The sequence below is a fragment of the Azolla caroliniana genome, unplaced genomic scaffold (assembly GCF_043228905.1).
Source record: "Azolla caroliniana isolate FFs.n. ecotype wild unplaced genomic scaffold, voAzoCaro1.0.p SCAF_20, whole genome shotgun sequence".
NCBI classification, from domain to species: Eukaryota; Viridiplantae; Streptophyta; class Polypodiopsida; order Salviniales; family Salviniaceae; genus Azolla; species Azolla caroliniana.
In genome coordinates, this window is record NW_028230455.1 from 9,334,319 (window position 1) to 9,352,521 (window position 18,203).

The window sequence follows — 18,203 nt, forward strand, 5'->3', positions numbered from 1 at the left end:
GATTAAGGTCTTTTAAGAGGCCAAAATGGAAGACCAAAAAAGAGAGATAGAGCCCTGCCTACATGGGTCCATGGAGATGGATGAGGACTTTTCCCCACTCACTCAGAGGATGACCCCGAAGACTTTGTCATGGCTTTCCTTTTTGTATCTGATTACTTATCTATCTATCTATGCGCCTTTATGTTCTTCATCTGATTTCATTTTGCAAGTTTTCCTTCCACAGTTCTGATCCCTGAGCTCTATGCGGATTTGGCTGCCTATTCTTTACACTCATAGAAAGAGATTCTTCCACAATTCGCCCACTAGATCTCTTCTCCTGCTATCCATCAGTGGTACAAGTAAGAAGGAACCCATTGCAAAGATCTATTCCATTGTCTTGCTTGTCTGATTAATTCTTCATTTCAGGTCTTTCATAGATTAGAGCTTGCTTTTATTTTCTTCTGATTTGAGTTCTGATTGTTCCCATTGTTCTTCATTACGAATTAGCTTTCCCCCCTTTCTTTCTTCTGTTTTGCTTCAGTTTTTCTATTTCTTGCTCCTTTTTTAAAATAGATGACTTTTTCCCACATTCACTGAAATTCTGCCTTTTGTATTCTCTGCTCATTTAAGGTTTATTATATTAGATTTCTTACTAGTTTCTTTAGATTTACCTTTTTCCTTCGTTTGTTCTTCATTGAGGAATCTCATTGATTATGCTCTCATAGCGTCTTGTGATTTACCTTTTACCTCATTTCTATTATTGTTAAACGGAAGATTGGATATTGCCTTGGCAGGTTGTTCTGGAGAATAATGGGTACATATTGGCAAAAGGAAGTCAACATTGAGATGTTCTCTGCTCTTTGATTCTTCAAAACAAGGACAATTTGTTTTGAAAGTCAAGGTTAATAATACTGTAAAAAAGTATTCAGATATGTTTCAGGAGAGAAAGTTTACAAAAATGGATGGGAAAAGCAAAAGATTTGTCAGGTAATGCATATGAATCTCATAGACGTTAAATGAGTTTCATACATATTGTTCATTCAGTAAAGTAGGTTTTTGTTTCTTGATTTGATGGAGACTTGTCGTGTCTTCACAGTACACGCGGTATAGATTCTTAGACAGTGTTGCTTACATCGACTAAGTTTAATTAAATTCAGTGTATTAAGAGATTTTGAATTTCAGTGTTAATAAAGGAGTCTTAACTCCATTCTCCAAACAGTTTGCAGGGAATTGTGGATATTTGAGGGCGTGCATGCATTTTTTTCCCTAAAGAAAAACATCCACACACTAATAATATACTAAATTATAAATATAAAAAAGCTCACATGAAAAGTTCTTAGAAAGGGAGTTTTAGATTATGTTGACAATATTGATCTAAACAAGTACATTGCCATTTCCATCAATTGCGAATGCACCATCGATGTTAAATTATAACTGTAAGAAAAAATCTCAGGAAGGCAGGTTGGTGGATGTTGTGATTGAGAATTTGCTTTGTTTGGCATTTGTTGCATAGCCTCACTTCAAGTTTCTCTTGTGGTCTGCACATTCTAATTTAAAACCTGAATTTACATAAATGCTCTTATCAGTGATGAATGTTGCACCAATTACGCTTCTGTCTTTAAAGATTGCAGGTTTGAAAAATGTTTCCTACATGTAGTTTATGTAGAAACACAGAAATGCCATCTCTTAAGCACATTAGATTTTGTTTGATATGGTAGCTTTCAGTACGCCTTCACATTGCATGTATGATGTGGGTAAGCTGCATATCAGAAGGCGGGTCTCTTTATTGAGTGCCTCTTTATATCATGCTGGCCATAATTTCATTTATGATAATTTACGTCTCAATCTGATGGCGCACTTTTGCAGATTCCACAACAATGCTGTCGCAAATATGGATTCACCTGATAAGTTTGCATTTGAAATTGAAAATAATCAATACCAAGGCTATGGAACAAAACAAAATCCTGAAAGACAGAGTGCAACCTTGAGTAAACTTGACAAGTCTTTTGAGTTTGGAACTGCAAAGGTACATTCAGAAGGTGATGAGTCAAATCAGAGTAGTGTTTGGGATCCAAGAGACAGGTTTCTGCACAGATGGAACCGAGTTTTCGTTTTCGTGTGTCTGGCTACGCTCTTCATTGATCCCCTCTTTTATTATTTGCCTAAAGTGAATGAAAACTTGTGCCTGGAAGTTGATAACAAGTTGAGAATTGTGGTTACAATACTTAGAAGCATTACAGACCTCTTCCATTTATTTCACATCATGATCCAGTTCCGTACAGGTTATATTGTTCCATCTTCACGCATCCTTGGTAGGGGAGAGCTCGTCACCAATCTAGACCTGATAGCAAAATGTTATCTCAAAGGGAATTTTATTATAGATTTTATTGCAATTGTACCACTTCCACAGGCATGTTTAATTCAAAGTCTTGTGTTTTTGTTATCTTGGGAGTTCCTTATGAAAAACCACTGAAAAATGCTCTCATTTTTTTTTCTTTATTTTGTTAAATTCAATAAGTTTATTTTATCTATTTGTAATATAGATGTAGTTAATTTGGTTTCCAGGTCATGATATGGGCTGTCATTCCTGCATTAAATGGATCGGCTGCACGGAGGGCAAAAATTGCATTGTGGTTTATTATATTGTTTCAACTTGCACCAAGATTGTACCCACTGTTTCAACAAATTGGAAAATCATCAGGTCGGGTTGCTGAGACGGCTTGGTCAGGAGCTGCTTACAATTTACTTCTCTATATATTGATCAGTCACGTATGATTTCTTCGGACACATTTAAATCTGTTTCAGTCCAAATCATCAAACTATCATAGCTCTGTGAAGCAAAGGCTCTACTGCTCATTAAATTACTTCTTTGCATTTCTATTCCCAAAATTTTAATGAATTTACTTTAGTTGTTTATGCATTGAAATTTCTGTGAAGATATCAATAGCTTCATTTTATTAGGTGAACATCTGGTTGTTTTGGCTGCTTCTTGTGTTGGCTTTGTATGGCTCTGGAATTTCCTGGTAGAAACTCAAATGGGATATGGACTAAAATTAAAGCTGTATTCCCTGGATTTGGGTTATTAGTGAGAGAGATGTACAATAAGGCTAATATTTTGCTGTTTCTAGAGTTAAGAGGCCATTATCATCTTCAACACATGATAGAGGCAGACATGTTCATGATGATGGAAGGCTAAGTATGAATTATAGCAATGTTGAAGCAAAGAATAATGGCCCTGAAATAAAGGCATCTAAAGTGGATTGTAGAGATCCATGCATTCTGTTCATTTTATTGGTAGATTGTAACTTGTTAACTATAAAGAGAGGGAGGTAATCACAAGAAGTCTGTATGGTTGCTCCATACTATCCAAGCTCTGACCTGCAAGATCTGCAAACAATGCCCAAAACTAAAGTTTTAATTATTTGTATTTTTTGAATGGAGATAGATATTACTAATTAGTGCAGTTGAGAGTAAAAAGATAAGGATAAAGCAAGATAAGGTCAGGGGTAAATAGCGTCATTGATAACCAACTTCCTGTTCTTCATTACACCAAGTATAAACTAGATTAAATGAAGAAAAAATGTTCTCCTGAGACTCTAGCTTTAAATCCCAAAAAGATGTCATATAAGAGACTATAAAGGCCATCGTCACCATCACAAACATAGTGTGTAGACAATAGATGCAACATATAAAATCACCATTATCACCATTAAAGAGGATCGGTTGAAAAAGGAAGCAGAAATTGTCTGAGATTTGTTGACTTGTGTTGCAGAGCTATGTGGTTCTTTCTTCAATGGAAATCTCTCACTTCATATTTAGACAACAGAGGTAGTGGCTACATGCTTTTTCTCATCCACCCTCCAATCTCCTTTTATCCTCTGGTGGCTTTTCTCTCCTCTTTCAATTTCAGCTTCCCAACTGATATGTATGGGTTATTCACAACTTCCTTTTCAAGATCATGTCCTCACTGATAAAAATGTTGCTAAACTTGACTTTGGTGATCTCACCCTCATGGTTCATGTGGCATTTCCCTCTCTCCCCCTTTTTGATGGGCAGGGTGGCTGGGAAATGTGGTTTCTATAGCTTGTGAGTCTCCTTGCTCCTCCCTGGGAGTTTTATTTAATGTTATAATTTTGAGGCCCCAAATCTTTGCATGTATGAAGGAATATGAGAACACTGTGAAGCCTTTGAATGCTCATAAGTTGTAGCTAGTTCCTTATTGCCTATAACTTGTTCCATGGCTTAACTTTCTAAGGTTCTGAGTTATTGTTACCATACTAATATAAAGTTACATGATCGAGGCAGAGAAATGAGTTTTTCCTGCTTTATAATCAGTCAGGCCTTGCAGACAGATGATGATAGTAAAATTGCTATCAAACAAGAATAGTGCTAACTCATTTGTATTCAACTCTTTTCAGTTCTTTGGTGCGTCTTGGTATCTACTTACAGTGGAGCGACAAGACACCTGCTGGGCATATAACTCAGCAGACCAAACTGTTTTCCGGAAAGGGTATCTTGATTGTAGCACCATAAATGATCCTCAGAGAAATCTATGGAATAGGACTGTTCCTCAAGAAACATGTAATCCGAATAATGTTGGGGGTTTCAACTTTGGGATTTATGCAAATGCGATTACACATAATATCACATCTATGGATACTTTTACTATCAAGTATCTTTTCTGTTTCTGGTGGGGCCTTCAAAATTTGAGGTTAGGCTTGTGTCGTTTACTCTTCCCTATCGTGTTAAGTTTTAATGGTGCACTCAATTAGACATTATATTGAATTAATGAATGCTAATAATGAATGAAAAGTTTATAATGGATCCGTACAATTTGCAGCACGTTGGGGCAAGGCTTGAATACAAGCTCTTTTGTTGGGGAGGTGATCTTTTCAATCATCATTGCCATTAGTGGGCTTACTTTATTTGCTCGTTTAATTGGTAACATGCAGGTATTGTTTGGACTTTGGAGTTATTTTCTTTTGTTATGACCAAAAGTTGAGTTTGTTTAAGGTTTATACCTTGAAGTTGTTGTTATAAGATTATAAAATGATTTACAGACATACTTGCAATCACTGACTGTGAGATTGGAAGAGATGAGGCTAAAGAGGCGGGATATGGATCAGTGGATGCAGCATCGGCAGCTCCCTCAACAGTTACGTGAACGTGTACATAGTTATGAGCAATATAAATGGTTAGAGACCAGAGGTGTCAAAGAGAAAGAGTTGGTTGAAACCTTGCCCAAGGACCTACGCCGAGATATTAAAAGACATCTATGTTTGAAACTTGTGAAAGGGGTATTGTATTCTCTTAGCCCTTCTCTTTTGTTTACAGGATTGTATGTCAACCGAAAAGGGTGGAAGCATAAAAATGGGACCAAATAGTTGTATTCAAGACATAGCTGGTCGTAATGGTAGCTAGCTGTCAGTAACAAATCATACAAAGGGATTTGTTCTCTAACCAATTCCAGCTCTGTTCTCGAGTCATGTGCATGTCAATATCTTACACCCAACATTGATACCTGAATTGTGCTACAATTTTGTATTCCTAGACATTCATGTCACATCATTAAATTGCGTTCTTTTCTGACAACTATTTTTGGAAGGTCTCATTGGAGGGATTCCTCTCTATAATGTTGTTCACATTTTCGTGCTTTCACCTGAAAAACTTCCATTTTCATGTTATTGGACAACTTACTACTAAAGTAGTACTCCCACTGTCATACTTTCATCGAAAAGCTTACATGTCTGCGCTATTGGACAAATTACTAGCTGTATTAATATCCCCATATTCATGCTTTTTACAGGTTCCTTTATTTGCAAGCATGGATGAGCGTCTCCTGGATGCTATTTGTGAGCGTCTCCAGCCCACTCTTTTTACAAAGGAAACATGTGTGGTCAATGAAGGGGAACCAGTTAATGAGATGCTTTTGATTATTCGTGGTCACTTGAAGAGCCAAACAACTGATGGAGGTAGAACAGGGTTCCTGAATGTGGCTGAACTGAAACCAGGTGACTTTTGTGGCGAAGAGCTTCTCCCATGGGCGTTGGACCCGAAATCAGATAAAAATCTCCCTTTGTCTACAAGGTCAGTGCAAGCAGAGACAGAGGTGGAAGCATTTGCTTTAGCTTCAGATGATCTCAAGTTCGTGGCATCGCAGTTCCGACGACTTCATAGTAAGCAAGTACAACATACATTACGCAATCACTCACAGCAATGGCGGACATGGGCAGCTTCTTCTATACAAGTAGCTTGGCGTAGGTACAAGAGGCGGAAGCTTTTGGAAATGAAACAAGTAGAAGAACAAGCAGAAGGAGAAGAACTGTTGGAAACATATGTACATGAGGAGAATAATAATCCAATGGCTAATGTTAGCTATGGGGGTGCCTTCTTTGCTGCGCGTTTTGCTGCAAATACGATGCGTGCAATACATAGGTTACGGGGTCTTCAGGCTGTGGAGGAGAATCTCTCACACGTGAAGTTAATGAAGCCACCTGAGCCCGACTTCTCTGCAGAGGAAGGTGATTAAGTTTTTTTTCTTTTTTTGATAATGTACATAAAGCAAAATCTGACTACAAGCTTTATTTTGAAGTTCATTATTGCTTTCTGCAAAACTAGATCATCATGGCCATTATATTTTTATTGCATAGACTGGAAGTCTTTTCATATGATGGTGCACATTGTATATGTCTTTGGGGTCATGATGCGAGTATGTGATATATTCTAACTAGGCATGCTTCAAAACATTCTTTGTACTTGATACATTTTGCCCAACTAATGTCTTATGGCTAGCTAGTTTCTTCGGAGTCTTGAATAATTGCGTTGCCCACTTCGTTCAAGAGTAGATGATGTTATCACATGGCATTGATGACATTGTCGTGGACAAAGCAACTTGCTTCTGTGGGTTCCAAATTTGGTGAGTCAACTGTGAAAAGTAATACAATGGGTTCGGAGTTTGGTGAGTCAACTATGAAAAGTAAATACCATGGGTTCCAAATTTGGTGAGTCAACTGTGAAACGTAATACCATGGGTTCCAATTTTGGTGAGTCAACTGTGAAAACTAAATAGTGTATGGAGCATTTTGATTATATATGCTGTCATAATTCAAGAGGGCATGTACCAATTTGAGTGAGGATGGAAAAGTCACCCCTATGATATATCATGTGGTGACCAAAATGGGTATATGAGGCAAACCATGATTACAATATCAGTGAATTCGTGTCATCAATACTAAACAAAAATAACGTCTAAAGTTTCCTAAAGCATCATGATCATGATGTTAACGGCATAAATAATATGTTGAGAGTAGTAGTGACTGGACTTTATATTCGAGGTTGGTTGGTACTGTAAAATGAGGCTATCACGAAGTTTACAAGTGCATCTAGTCTTGTGTAGATAAGACATGGCGAGCAATGATCTCCATGTATTGTCATATGCCATATATCTTAGTACTTGTGGTCTCGATTTTTGTTGACTTCATTGCCACATTGTCAGTGGAGGTAAGACCTATGGAAGCAATCAATTATTTGCAATTATTGTTTGTTGCATCCCACATGCTAAATACAAGGGTTGATTTCTTGTGCTTTTACAAAATCAAGCAAGACATGTCTCAAAATGTCTCCATTTATTAATGGTGTTGGAGTCCACATAAAGGATCCCATGCTTCTCTCTAATGTGTTTGAAAGTTGGGCACCAACCCACAAAATGGTCCTTACGTTTGATCTCTCCTTCACATAATTTGCAAAATCTTTCAGCTCTTAGCATGCAAAGTGCTTGTCCTACTTAGATCTCTAGTTGGTGGGGTACGAAACTTTGAGTTGGCCTATTGGTTTATGAGCACTATGAGACAGATATATGTCCATGTACATTGGTCTATGAATGAATCTATCCTTTAAAAAGTTCGTAATAATCTTTGTAGTAAGCATCTTTTCAAGAAGCGACTCCGTTGATGTGAGCCAAACTTTTGGGTCTCAAGTTCCTGATGTTGAGGCAATTGTTGTTGAACCCCTTAATCACTTGTGACTCATGAGTACCATGATCCGTCCTATGTGTTTTTTGTTGTCGTCATATACTTCAAACGCCTCTACCAAGGAACTATGAGACTATCATGATTATCTACACACTCGCTGAACTTTATGGAGCAATACTTTAAGCAAAAGAACACATCCACTTAATGCTAAAGTTGAAGATATATGAATCCTAGGCCAAATGGGCTTTAGCATAACCTTCTCTACTATTGATCACACTCTTACATTACATTTCTTGGTGAACCAAGTTCAGGCACAAAAGAAGTGATTGTATGAAGAGTTTGTTAGATTTTTGCAAGGTCTTTGAGAGTCTGCCAAGGGAATGTCTCCAACAAAGACTACTATGTTCACCCAAAATTATCTCAAACATGATGTGGGCTATATATGCTCTCTATGAGCAAGTGACTATCTAATAATCATACTTTTGCATGGGACACTTAGGAGATGGTTGTGGTAAAGGGGGTTAGTGTGGGCATGATACAAGCTATGTGTATAAGAATGCTATAGTTTCAAAGTCTCTTATATGTAGTTGGGTGGTGGCCAAGTCTTTGCTCATGAAGAGATGGTATAAATCCCAATATTATGTTTCCTCATAAGTGCACATTTGGTTATGAAGCATTTTTTGAATAATCTCCCCAAGGTTTATGTTGTGTTTGTATGAAGATAGTCGATAAATCTCTTTATGATCTTTGTTGTACCAATTATTTCGGGGCAAATTCCTAAGAATGTGGCATGTAGGTGGGTTGTAATAAGGAAAACTATTAATGGTAGAAGTATGGAGTATAATAAAGGGTTGGGAGGTAAGGGGCATTTGTGGGATGTTGTTTGATCTAGATACACTCTATTTGACATTCATTCGATGCAACTCAAGTTGGAGTTTGAACTTTACTGACAAGAACAACACAAACATGTTTGGCACCATTGCTAGAGAAGATGTCTCATTTATTCAAACTTTTTGAAGGCTTTATCAAGTACGGTTATCAATAAGATTTGAAGGAAATCTTGTTGATAATCATACAAAACTAGAGATGACCAAGGATAAGAAGGGACCTTATGTGGCATACTTTAACCTTTTGTCTTGCAATATCCCTAGGATGAAGAAGCATTCAGCATGTGTCACAAAACGATGCAAAGGATTTGCTTATTATTTTTCATGCGGATCCCAAATTCCTTATAGAGGCCATTAGTAAAGAGGTACATCGATATATTGGCTTTTTGAATGACGCACCAAGCACCAACAAATGGCACGTCCCAATTTGGTGTCTATTTGTGCTCTAGTAACACTAGTCCCACATTTAAGGCATCCTGAAGTACAAGTTGTCAACCTTGTTCCCATGGACTGTCCCACATCAATGGAGATCATAATGAGACATTTGTTGAGAACCTTTGTTTGAAGGGAATCACCAACATGGAGATCACACATATTATTAGTCGACATCAAGTACTCTACTTTCAATTAGTCATAGATTTTTGTAAGGGTTCATTGATCGCATCGATTGCACATATGATCCTTCGCATATGATTAAGTCAAACATTAAGTAGTCTACTTTCAATTGGTCATAGATTTCCAGAGGGTTTATCATCGATCACACATATGAGCCTGCGATATGCTGATTAAGTCGGGCATTAAGTAGTAGTCTACTTTCAATTGGTCATAGATTTTTGAGAGTTCATGGATCACACACATATGATCGACAGGAGACATACTTTCAAGTGACATACATACATACATATTGTAAGTGAAGGTTTTTTTGGGTTCTTGGTTAGCTCTGGTTTTTGTTCTTTTGTTTTGGGAGGAGGAGGAGGAAGAAGAAGAAGAATCAAATTCTCTCTTTTTCTAAGAACTCCAGTGCTCTCTGTGTAATACCGCACTGCTGCCCCCTTTCTTTTTCTAGGGTTTACTCAGAGAGCCGATTTAAGGAAGAAGAGGAGGAGGCCTGTGTTTAGGGTTTGCCTCAACTGAGAGTGAGAGATTGAGAGATTGAGAGTGGCTATGGCGTCTTCTTCTGTGCTTGAACTCCGCGACAAGTCGGAGCTGGATGAATGCTTGCGAGAGAAAGGCGCATCGCTCATCCTTCACTTCTGGGCCTCGTGGTGCGAAGCCTCGCCTCACATGGACCTCGTCTTCAACCGCCTCTGCTCAGAGAACCCTTCCTCTACCATCCGTTTCTACCGGGTAAGCTTGCTGTTTCTTTTTTTCTTTTTTGCCGCCCCCTCCTTCTCTCCTGTTCTACGTTTAAAGACAGGTTCTTGGGAGATTTCACAGAGATTGCATTTTGCACTAGCGTCTGATTGTCATGAAACGAGGATTCTTAGATGACGTAGCCGGATGGATGAATTTTAGATTTATTCCGTTTCTTTGCGGACCGCCAATTCTTCTCGATCCTTCTCCAGATTTTTAAGTGTTTCCTAACCATGTTTCTCCTCAATCGTCCAGCGTTTCTCCAGTATTCGATGGTCTTTTCTTATGCCAATGCATTTCTTGAACCTTCTCTCGTCATCACTGGAATCTAATTCCTTTCTTTCAACATCTCGTCATCGTTTTTGCCTTTTCTTCTTCTTCTTCTTCTTCTAATCTTTCTCGAGCTTGGATGGGGCCTTTTAACGTCTTATGGCCTTCTTCTATATGGTTGATTCTCTTCTTCTTGAACATCCTCTCTTTGCTTCCGAACATATTATTTTCTTTAGCATTCCTTTATCTGTAAAGCTACTATTCTGTGATTGCTTTGTTGGACATTTTTCTCTTTCTCACTGGAAAATTCGAGATTTGCAATGTTTTTTCATATATCAAGGTGTCTTTTTCAATTAATAATTCATCTGAGAGTTTTTTCTGAACGTTTGGTTATGTCTTTTGATTTTTCTATAGTTGTCCATCTTTGAAGGTTCCTCCTTCTCTATCTCGAGCTTCTCTGGGTGCTCCCGTTTTTAACATATCTCCATGTTTGAATGTTTTCTCTTCTCATTTATGTGTTAATTTCTATACATCACAGGTTGAAGCTGAAGAGACCCCAGAAATTTCGGAGTATTTTGGCGTAGTTGCTGTCCCATTCTTTGTATTTGTTAAGGTTAGTAGTATATGTCTGACCTTCAGAAAATCAATATGCTATCATACTCTTTAGGCTTATTATCCAGTTCTTCTCTTGTGTAATAGAATGTTCCATTTGATCTAAATTTGACCCCTTAAATTAATAAGGTTTGTTATCCATGATTTTCTTTTCTGATGTAATATGATAAAGTAGAAAATGTTGTTTTATGATGCTCATTAGAAAAAGTTTTCTATGGCATAAATATGCATGGCTTCAGTTGTCAATAAGGACATATGCATAAATAAACAAGATGTAACATAAGCAGCTTATTCATTCTATTAGTATTTGATTCCCTTTTCATCTCAGCTCATCATTTTGCTATATGAAATCGTTCAAACTAGACATAGATGCCTCTATTCTGTGTTATGAAATATGAAACTAAACAATTTTAGATTGTGTAATAAGGGAAACATTTGAATGTAGGGCTGTCTTCTCATAAGTTGTTGTTTGGGTTAGACTCATCTTTAAAAGTTGCTCTGTTGATGTCAATTTATGCCTTGAGCAAAGAACTTCTTGGTTCTTTATGCATGTATCTGACTGACAACTGAAAACATTTAACCAAGCAATGGAGCAAGGATAAGATCAATGAACTTCTAAGAGGCGCCTAAGAGATGCTTAATCTAGAATTGCTACTGCCCAGAATGTTATGATTATCTTTAGTTGGATTTTTCTCTTTAATTGATGTATACCTATGTCTGCATTTCAGAGGGTTCTTGTCTTGTGCTGTTTTAAAACTAAACGTTGCAACTTCTATTGAGCGTTTCCATGTATCAATGTGAAGCATAGGAGTGAACTTTGTGTTTCTAGTTGTAACTTTTGTATAGAAAGTGTATATCTATAGCTCTTTTTGGAAAAGTTAATGTATCATATGCAACATTCATGGGAGTTATTTTTTCAGGATGGTGTTGTGGTAGATAAGCTCGAAGGTGCTAATCCAGCAGATTTAGCACAAAAAATAGCAAAGTTTGTGGGCTCTCCTCTTCCTAAGAAGGTACTCGAGATTGAAGAAGTCCTTGAGGAAGCTCCTGCAGATAAAAGTGTTCTATTAAAGAAAAAGCTAGAGGGTATTGTGGCATCAAAGCCTGTTATGCTGTTTATGAAGGGATCTCCTAGTGAACCCAAATGTGGTTTCAGTAGAAAAGTGGTTGATATATTGACCGAATACAACGTCGATATTGGAAGTTTTGACATTTTGCGTGATGAAGAGGTCAGGCAAGGAATGAAATCATTTTCTAACTGGCCTACATTCCCCCAGCTGTACATCTCCGGTGAGTTTATAGGTGGTTGCGACATTATAATTGAAATGCAGGGGAATGGGGAACTCAAGGAATTGCTTACTGAAAAAGGATTAATAAAAGCTAAAGAAAGTAGTATCATAGAGGAAAGATTAAAAGCTTTGATCCACTCTTCACCTACAATGCTGTTTATGAAAGGTTCACCAGATGCGCCTCGTTGTGGGTTCAGTTCTAAGGTTGTCAATGCCTTGAGAGAGGAGAATATATCTTTCAATACTTTTGATATCTTGAGTGATAATGAAGTCAGAGAAGGGTTGAAGAAGTATTCCAACTGGCCAACTTATCCTCAGCTTTATCACAAGGGTGAGCTTGTAGGAGGTTGTGACATTATTCTTGAGCTTAAAGCTAATGGCGAACTCAAATTAGAATTATCGTAAGATTGAAAGTATAGCTATAAACTCACAAATCAAGGGTTTCTTGGATTCCTTAAATGACATTTTTTTTGTTCTATTGAATTGTGAAGTCAATTGTCTCTTTTCTTTGAGACGATCCAAGTATATGGCCATTTACTCATTGAATGGCTTGGATGTTTGTTTTGGCATGTTTGTGCAACTTTTAAATTCTTCATGTACATAAAAATGGACTTTATAATTCCAATAATATTTGCTTAGCATAAATGTGACTTGCTTGTTGAGTATTTTTTTCTACTATCATCACCGTAGGTATATTTTTCTGCAATCTTTGGATACTGAATATGTGATGCAAGTGTAATCTCATTGAATGTATTTATTTCGACTGTTAGCCATTCTCTGTCAATTAAATCATTAAAAGTGTATAATTATGACCTTCCAACAGTTATTAGTTATTTTGATGCCACATTTGGATGGGTGGATTTTGTCTCTGTATAATGGATGTTTGACCAAATGCCTGCCTAGACTTAGTTCTTTGGGTTCTTTGTGTCATGGTACCTTTGCCTCCGGTAATAGGTATTAGCTTTAGATGGTAATAATGTTACTAAGATTGGGAACATTGGATAAGGTGGGCTATGCATTTATTTTTTCAAACAACATAAGCAATGTTGTCCAAATGTGATTATTATAAATTTATATGTATGCTGATGACACCAAATCCAAGTATTACGTCTCTTTGTTGACATAGGTTGATTTGGAATCAATGCATTTTACAAAACTTTATGATACATATCGTTGGTTTGAGTGGTTATTGTTGATCATTAATCTGCCCTCAATAGGCTTTGGATGCTTCACCCACTTTCTCTAATATATAACTCTTTCTATTCACTCTCAACGATCCTCTCTATTGATCTAAAAAATCACACAAATCTCTCTGTGAGTATCGCAACTTTTGTTTGCTATCATAGGTCATATTTGGGCCTTTGAGGAAGATAATAAAAAAACGTGTTTAGATTTCTGTGTCATAGCACTGAAGTTGTAAATTAATGATGTGTCTACTTGAGAGTGAGATATCCCACAAATATTAATCTATATCTACCAAAGAGTGAGAGGTATCTCAATGATATTAAAAGTATATCTAACTTAGAGTGAGAGGGGTGAAGCATGGATTATGCCTCTTGTTTGAAGTGTGTGTTATGAATTTTGCAAAGCTTTGTTTTTGAATAGGGCGATACAAACCTTTTCCTTTCTTTCCATTACCAATAGTACATTGTACATTGTATTTGCGACCTACGAATGTAAGGATTGAGAGAGGTAGAGCTAAAGATTGATTGTGGTGAGATTATCAATGAACTATGTTGCTACTTCTTCTTCTAAACACAATTCTCCTCATATTTTCATATTGCTATATATCCTTAATATGAGAGGTATTTTCATTGACATTTCAATCATCTTCATCAATCAAATTTTTCTTTTCCAAAAAAACACTACTTCGCATTAGTTAGCAAATAGAATACAATAGAGTTTACCCAAATCCACAGTGGGATCAACATATACAACTTGGAGGAACAACTCCAAAACTATCAAACAAAAACAACAAAAACTCACCCGACCCTTAACTCCAACAAAACTGAAATAAAACCCATTTTACCCCGACTCTACATCTCCCAACTAACTCTTTTCCAGCAACATTATTCGGGTAACATGACTATACTAACCCACTTTTGCTTCAGCAATACACACATAATTACAACCCATGTACAATATTGGGAGCCATTGGTGGAAACAACCACCTAAGCGCTTGGTAATTGCACTTAGGCCTCGACGAAGATTTGACCATCATGGGAGAACCACTCCATTTCAGCTAGAACTTTGACCTTGCCCTTTCTGCTTCTTCTGATTCCCCCTGAATCGAATCATACCGACATCCCAACCAAGCCACAAAGCTCAAACCAGATAGTTAACTTCACCTCCCCGCATGAGAGCTTTTGTTGTTGAAAAACAAACTTACAACGCCTGATCCAGATGTGTTAGACCGTTAAACACGCCACCATAAGCCAAATCGCCTCAAAAAATTCAGAATTTGTGCCCGGCCTCACCCCATCACATTGGAACATGCTACCACTTTGCACTATAAATCCATGTCCTTGTGGGTTTAACTGTTCACCCAACTTTCTCCTTTTAGAAACAATCCTTGTATGGAGCCCCACACAACGTTCCCTTTCACACCACATGCTGCCACCTTTCGAAGGCTTCTACTCCAAATGCTAATCGCCGTTGTACAATTCCAAAACCAGTGAGAGATTGATTTCAAAGCATGTCCACATAACTTACAGACAGTCTTGTCACCACGGGAACTCAACCACTTGTCACCACAGGAACTCAACCACTTGCCTACAGGTACCACCTTGTGGCTAAGAAGCCACAACCAAGCCTTAATTTTTTTTGGCGTATCCAATGCCCATAGTCTCCTCCAAAACGACTTCAAATCGTCGGCTGAAATGCCTTCATCCTTCCAACTATTGCGAATCATTACAACACCCACTATTTTGGAGCCAATGATTCGTCTTCCTAGCTTAGTATTGTACTCAAAAAACTTTTTCAAGTTGTTTGTTCCTAGTGTTTGCCACTATACCTCCAATGGATCCCACTCCAAATCACATAAGGCCTTGTTATCGAAAACCCATATTTTACAATCATGATCAAGTGTCTTTGGGTCTGGGTTCAATTGCCACCTCCTACCCTCCAACACTACCACACACTTGCCATCATCTATCAAAGAACTTAGGTTACCCCACAAACGATCCTTATTAGTTGAGCACCTACCACAGATAAGTTGTGCATCACCCTCACCTACAAACCAACATGACCAAATTGCCTCTTCCACATTCAACTTACCTAATCCATCAACAACCTCATCTGTCAGCTGAGTCACCTTCTCTAGTCTTCTAGTAAACCTACAATCCTGCCTCTTTATGCTGAAGACCTCCCAATCATGTACCGACCTAATCTTGTACCATAGCATCGTCCCCCAAGGCAAGCACTTTTGTTGTCCAAGCATCATACCATCTTCACTTCTAATCCTAGGGTTCCAAAACAACGGTTGTCGTAGCAGTTCATCCAATGTTTTCAGTTGCATTAAGACCAACCCTTCTTTTAAACTTGACCATGCCTTCATTATGGCGCAAACCTTCATCAATCAAATTATGTTGTAACCTAATTAGAATAAAGTACAACTTGGAGTCATGAATAGGATACAATTTCGTTCAGTATGTTTAGAATGGAAATGGGTTTGAAACTTGCTTGTGTCATCTTTCGTTTTTATTCTAGCATATGGATCTATCTCCTATTTGAAAATATTGAGGAGTAATGTTGCCTCGTGGATGAAATGGTAGAGAAGGCCAAGTTTTTTAAAAAAGTAAAGATTCACCGTGGTATTAATGAAAAGATGCCCAAAGGCTACAAAGAATGGACCATACAATAAATTACAACCCTCCTACTTGGCACATGAATTCACATGTCTAGTAGCGGAAACCCTCATGCATGGTCCTTTCAAGACAGGGGGTAGAAAAAGTCATCTTGGGGGAGCATATCTCCATTTTATTCTGTCCCCCAAAAAGGTAAAGAACTTTGCCTTTTTCCAAATTTCTCGAAATTGTTGTTGCTTGCGAAACACAACATCAAGCTCACCATGTATTGTCTCATATTGACCTCTTAGAGTATGCAGGAGCATCAATCATATCTCCTTGACAACTCAACCACATTCGGTTTGACTTTCTAAAATACACACTTACATCTTGCCTTCCATAATATCCACACTACTAAAGAAGATATCGTAGACCAAACCTTGTCTTCTTCCAAACAATGGATTGGTGTAGTATAAGAGGCCTCTAATACATGTCTTCCATCGGAGAGGAGAAGAAAATCAACATAACAGGTCTTAGAGAAGGCCAAGTTAAGTGATTACAAATGGCTTAATAAGATAAACATAGCCAATCGCGATGCAAATTTTAATTGCATGTAAGTAGATGTACATTCCTGTAACAAAAGTTCCAACATGACAACAACAAACTTCATCATTTTTATTCTTCCTCGTGTGAAGGGAGTAGGGGTGCAAGGAATTTGTTGTGCCAAGTCAAGTCATGTGAGTTTATGTGGTCTGAAAATGCACCCAAAATTTGTTGCATATAGGCATCAAATAAGAAATGAGGCGATAAAGAAGAATTAAATGTCAAAATGGAAGACCTTACCGAGCAATGTGTTTTGTACATAGCGGCCACATGTTTATTAAACTCGAAACGTACGAGTAAATGATTTGCGGAAAAAACCTCTTGCACAACTAACATGTTAAGAATCTCTATCAAAAAGGACTCACGATGCATCATATACATGGGCTCCAATCTACTCCAAGTTTCCTCATATAACATGGATTGAAATGTGAATCCGATGCTTATCTTTTTACAACCATTTCCACATATCCAACTTCAAAGGCTCTTTTGTCAATTTGTTCCAAAGACATTGTTTAGAAAAATCCATGAATGAGATATAACATGGATTGAAATGTAGATCCCAAGCTTTATCTTTTTCCAACCATTTCCATATATCCAACTTCAAAGGCTCTTATGTCAATAATTTTGTCCCAAATACATTGTTTAGAAAAATCCTTGAATGAGATATAACATGGATTGAAATGTAAATCCCAACCTTATCTTTTTACAACCATTTCCATATATCCAACTTCAAAGGCTCTTATGTCAATAATTTTGTCCCAAATACATTGTTTATAAAGATCCATGAATGAGAATCGTGAAGTAGATTGTGATGCATCAAGACACACGTCAGATCAACAAACTTGCAGGACCCATTGATAGCCTTTGATACATAGAAGACAATTCTATGAGTTGATGAGTAGTGTTAGGTGTGTAACTTCATGCCAACCATATCAAAACATCAAAGTACTTGACTTCCATAAACTAAAAGCGTTTGTATGGATCATTACATACTATGTGTGGACAAAACAAATCTTGAATAATGACGGGATAACAAACTTGCATCATATGTGGAATATCCATTGAAATGTATCATGGATCTTGCTAAAGGTATCATGTATCATGTATTTGCTAATGATTTCTTTATGTCATCCTCCATTCTCAAGTACTATTGCCTTTTGTTAATGAATTATCGTTAGCATTTATTGACATGTCCCTTTGCATGGGAACACCGTTCCCTTATATCTTATGTTGCAACAAAATTATTGATGCCACTCTTGATTTGCAACGACACTTGTTACAAGTATGCACTCCGTCATCCTCATCAACACCTCCATGTCTTGGAGCTCTAGAATCTTGCTCCACCCTAAGATATGTTCTCTCTCTCTCTCTCTCATGGAAAAAGGGGGTGTGCAAGTATCTTTCTTTTTTTTTTCCCAAAAAAAGGGAGGGTGCAAGTATTGACTAAATGCCTCT

At 37.5% G+C, this 18,203-nt stretch overlaps 2 protein-coding genes across 2 annotated transcripts; both read left to right on the forward strand.

Annotated features, from left to right (window-relative positions):
- The first annotated feature begins 209 nt into the window (after positions 1-209).
- LOC147850926 (protein CNGC15b-like) lies at positions 210-6,722 on the forward strand. Its single transcript, XM_087335465.1, has 8 exons — positions 210-338; positions 774-966; positions 1,846-2,389; positions 2,545-2,748; positions 4,398-4,690; positions 4,820-4,931; positions 5,040-5,276; positions 5,786-6,722. Exons 2-8 carry the CDS (start codon positions 911-913, stop codon positions 6,506-6,508), a joined length of 2,169 nt encoding a protein of 722 aa, XP_087191591.1. The 5' UTR covers positions 210-338; positions 774-910; the 3' UTR covers positions 6,509-6,722.
- Positions 6,723-9,969: 3,247 nt separating this feature from the next.
- On the forward strand, positions 9,970-12,843 carry GRXS17 (thioredoxin family protein). Its single transcript, XM_087335859.1, has 3 exons — positions 9,970-10,183; positions 10,998-11,072; positions 11,992-12,843. Exons 1-3 carry the CDS (start codon positions 10,001-10,003, stop codon positions 12,763-12,765), a joined length of 1,032 nt encoding a protein of 343 aa, XP_087191985.1. The 5' UTR covers positions 9,970-10,000; the 3' UTR covers positions 12,766-12,843.
- The last annotated feature ends 5,360 nt before the right edge of the window (positions 12,844-18,203 follow it).

Coding starts and splice junctions, on each gene's coding strand:
- GRXS17 (XM_087335859.1), top strand. CDS start 10,001: ATGGCGTCTTCTTCTGTGCTTGAACTCCGCGACAAGTCGGAGCTGGAT. Junction 10,184..10,997: donor CTACCATCCGTTTCTACCGG/GTAAGCTTGCTG, acceptor TATACATCACAG/GTTGAAGCTGAAGAGACCCC. Junction 11,073..11,991: donor CATTCTTTGTATTTGTTAAG/GTTAGTAGTATA, acceptor TTATTTTTTCAG/GATGGTGTTGTGGTAGATAA.
- LOC147850926 (XM_087335465.1), top strand. CDS start 911: ATGTTTCAGGAGAGAAAGTTTACAAAAATGGATGGGAAAAGCAAAAGA. Junction 967..1,845: donor AAAAGCAAAAGATTTGTCAG/GTAATGCATATG, acceptor GCACTTTTGCAG/ATTCCACAACAATGCTGTCG. Junction 4,691..4,819: donor TGGGGCCTTCAAAATTTGAG/GTTAGGCTTGTG, acceptor TACAATTTGCAG/CACGTTGGGGCAAGGCTTGA.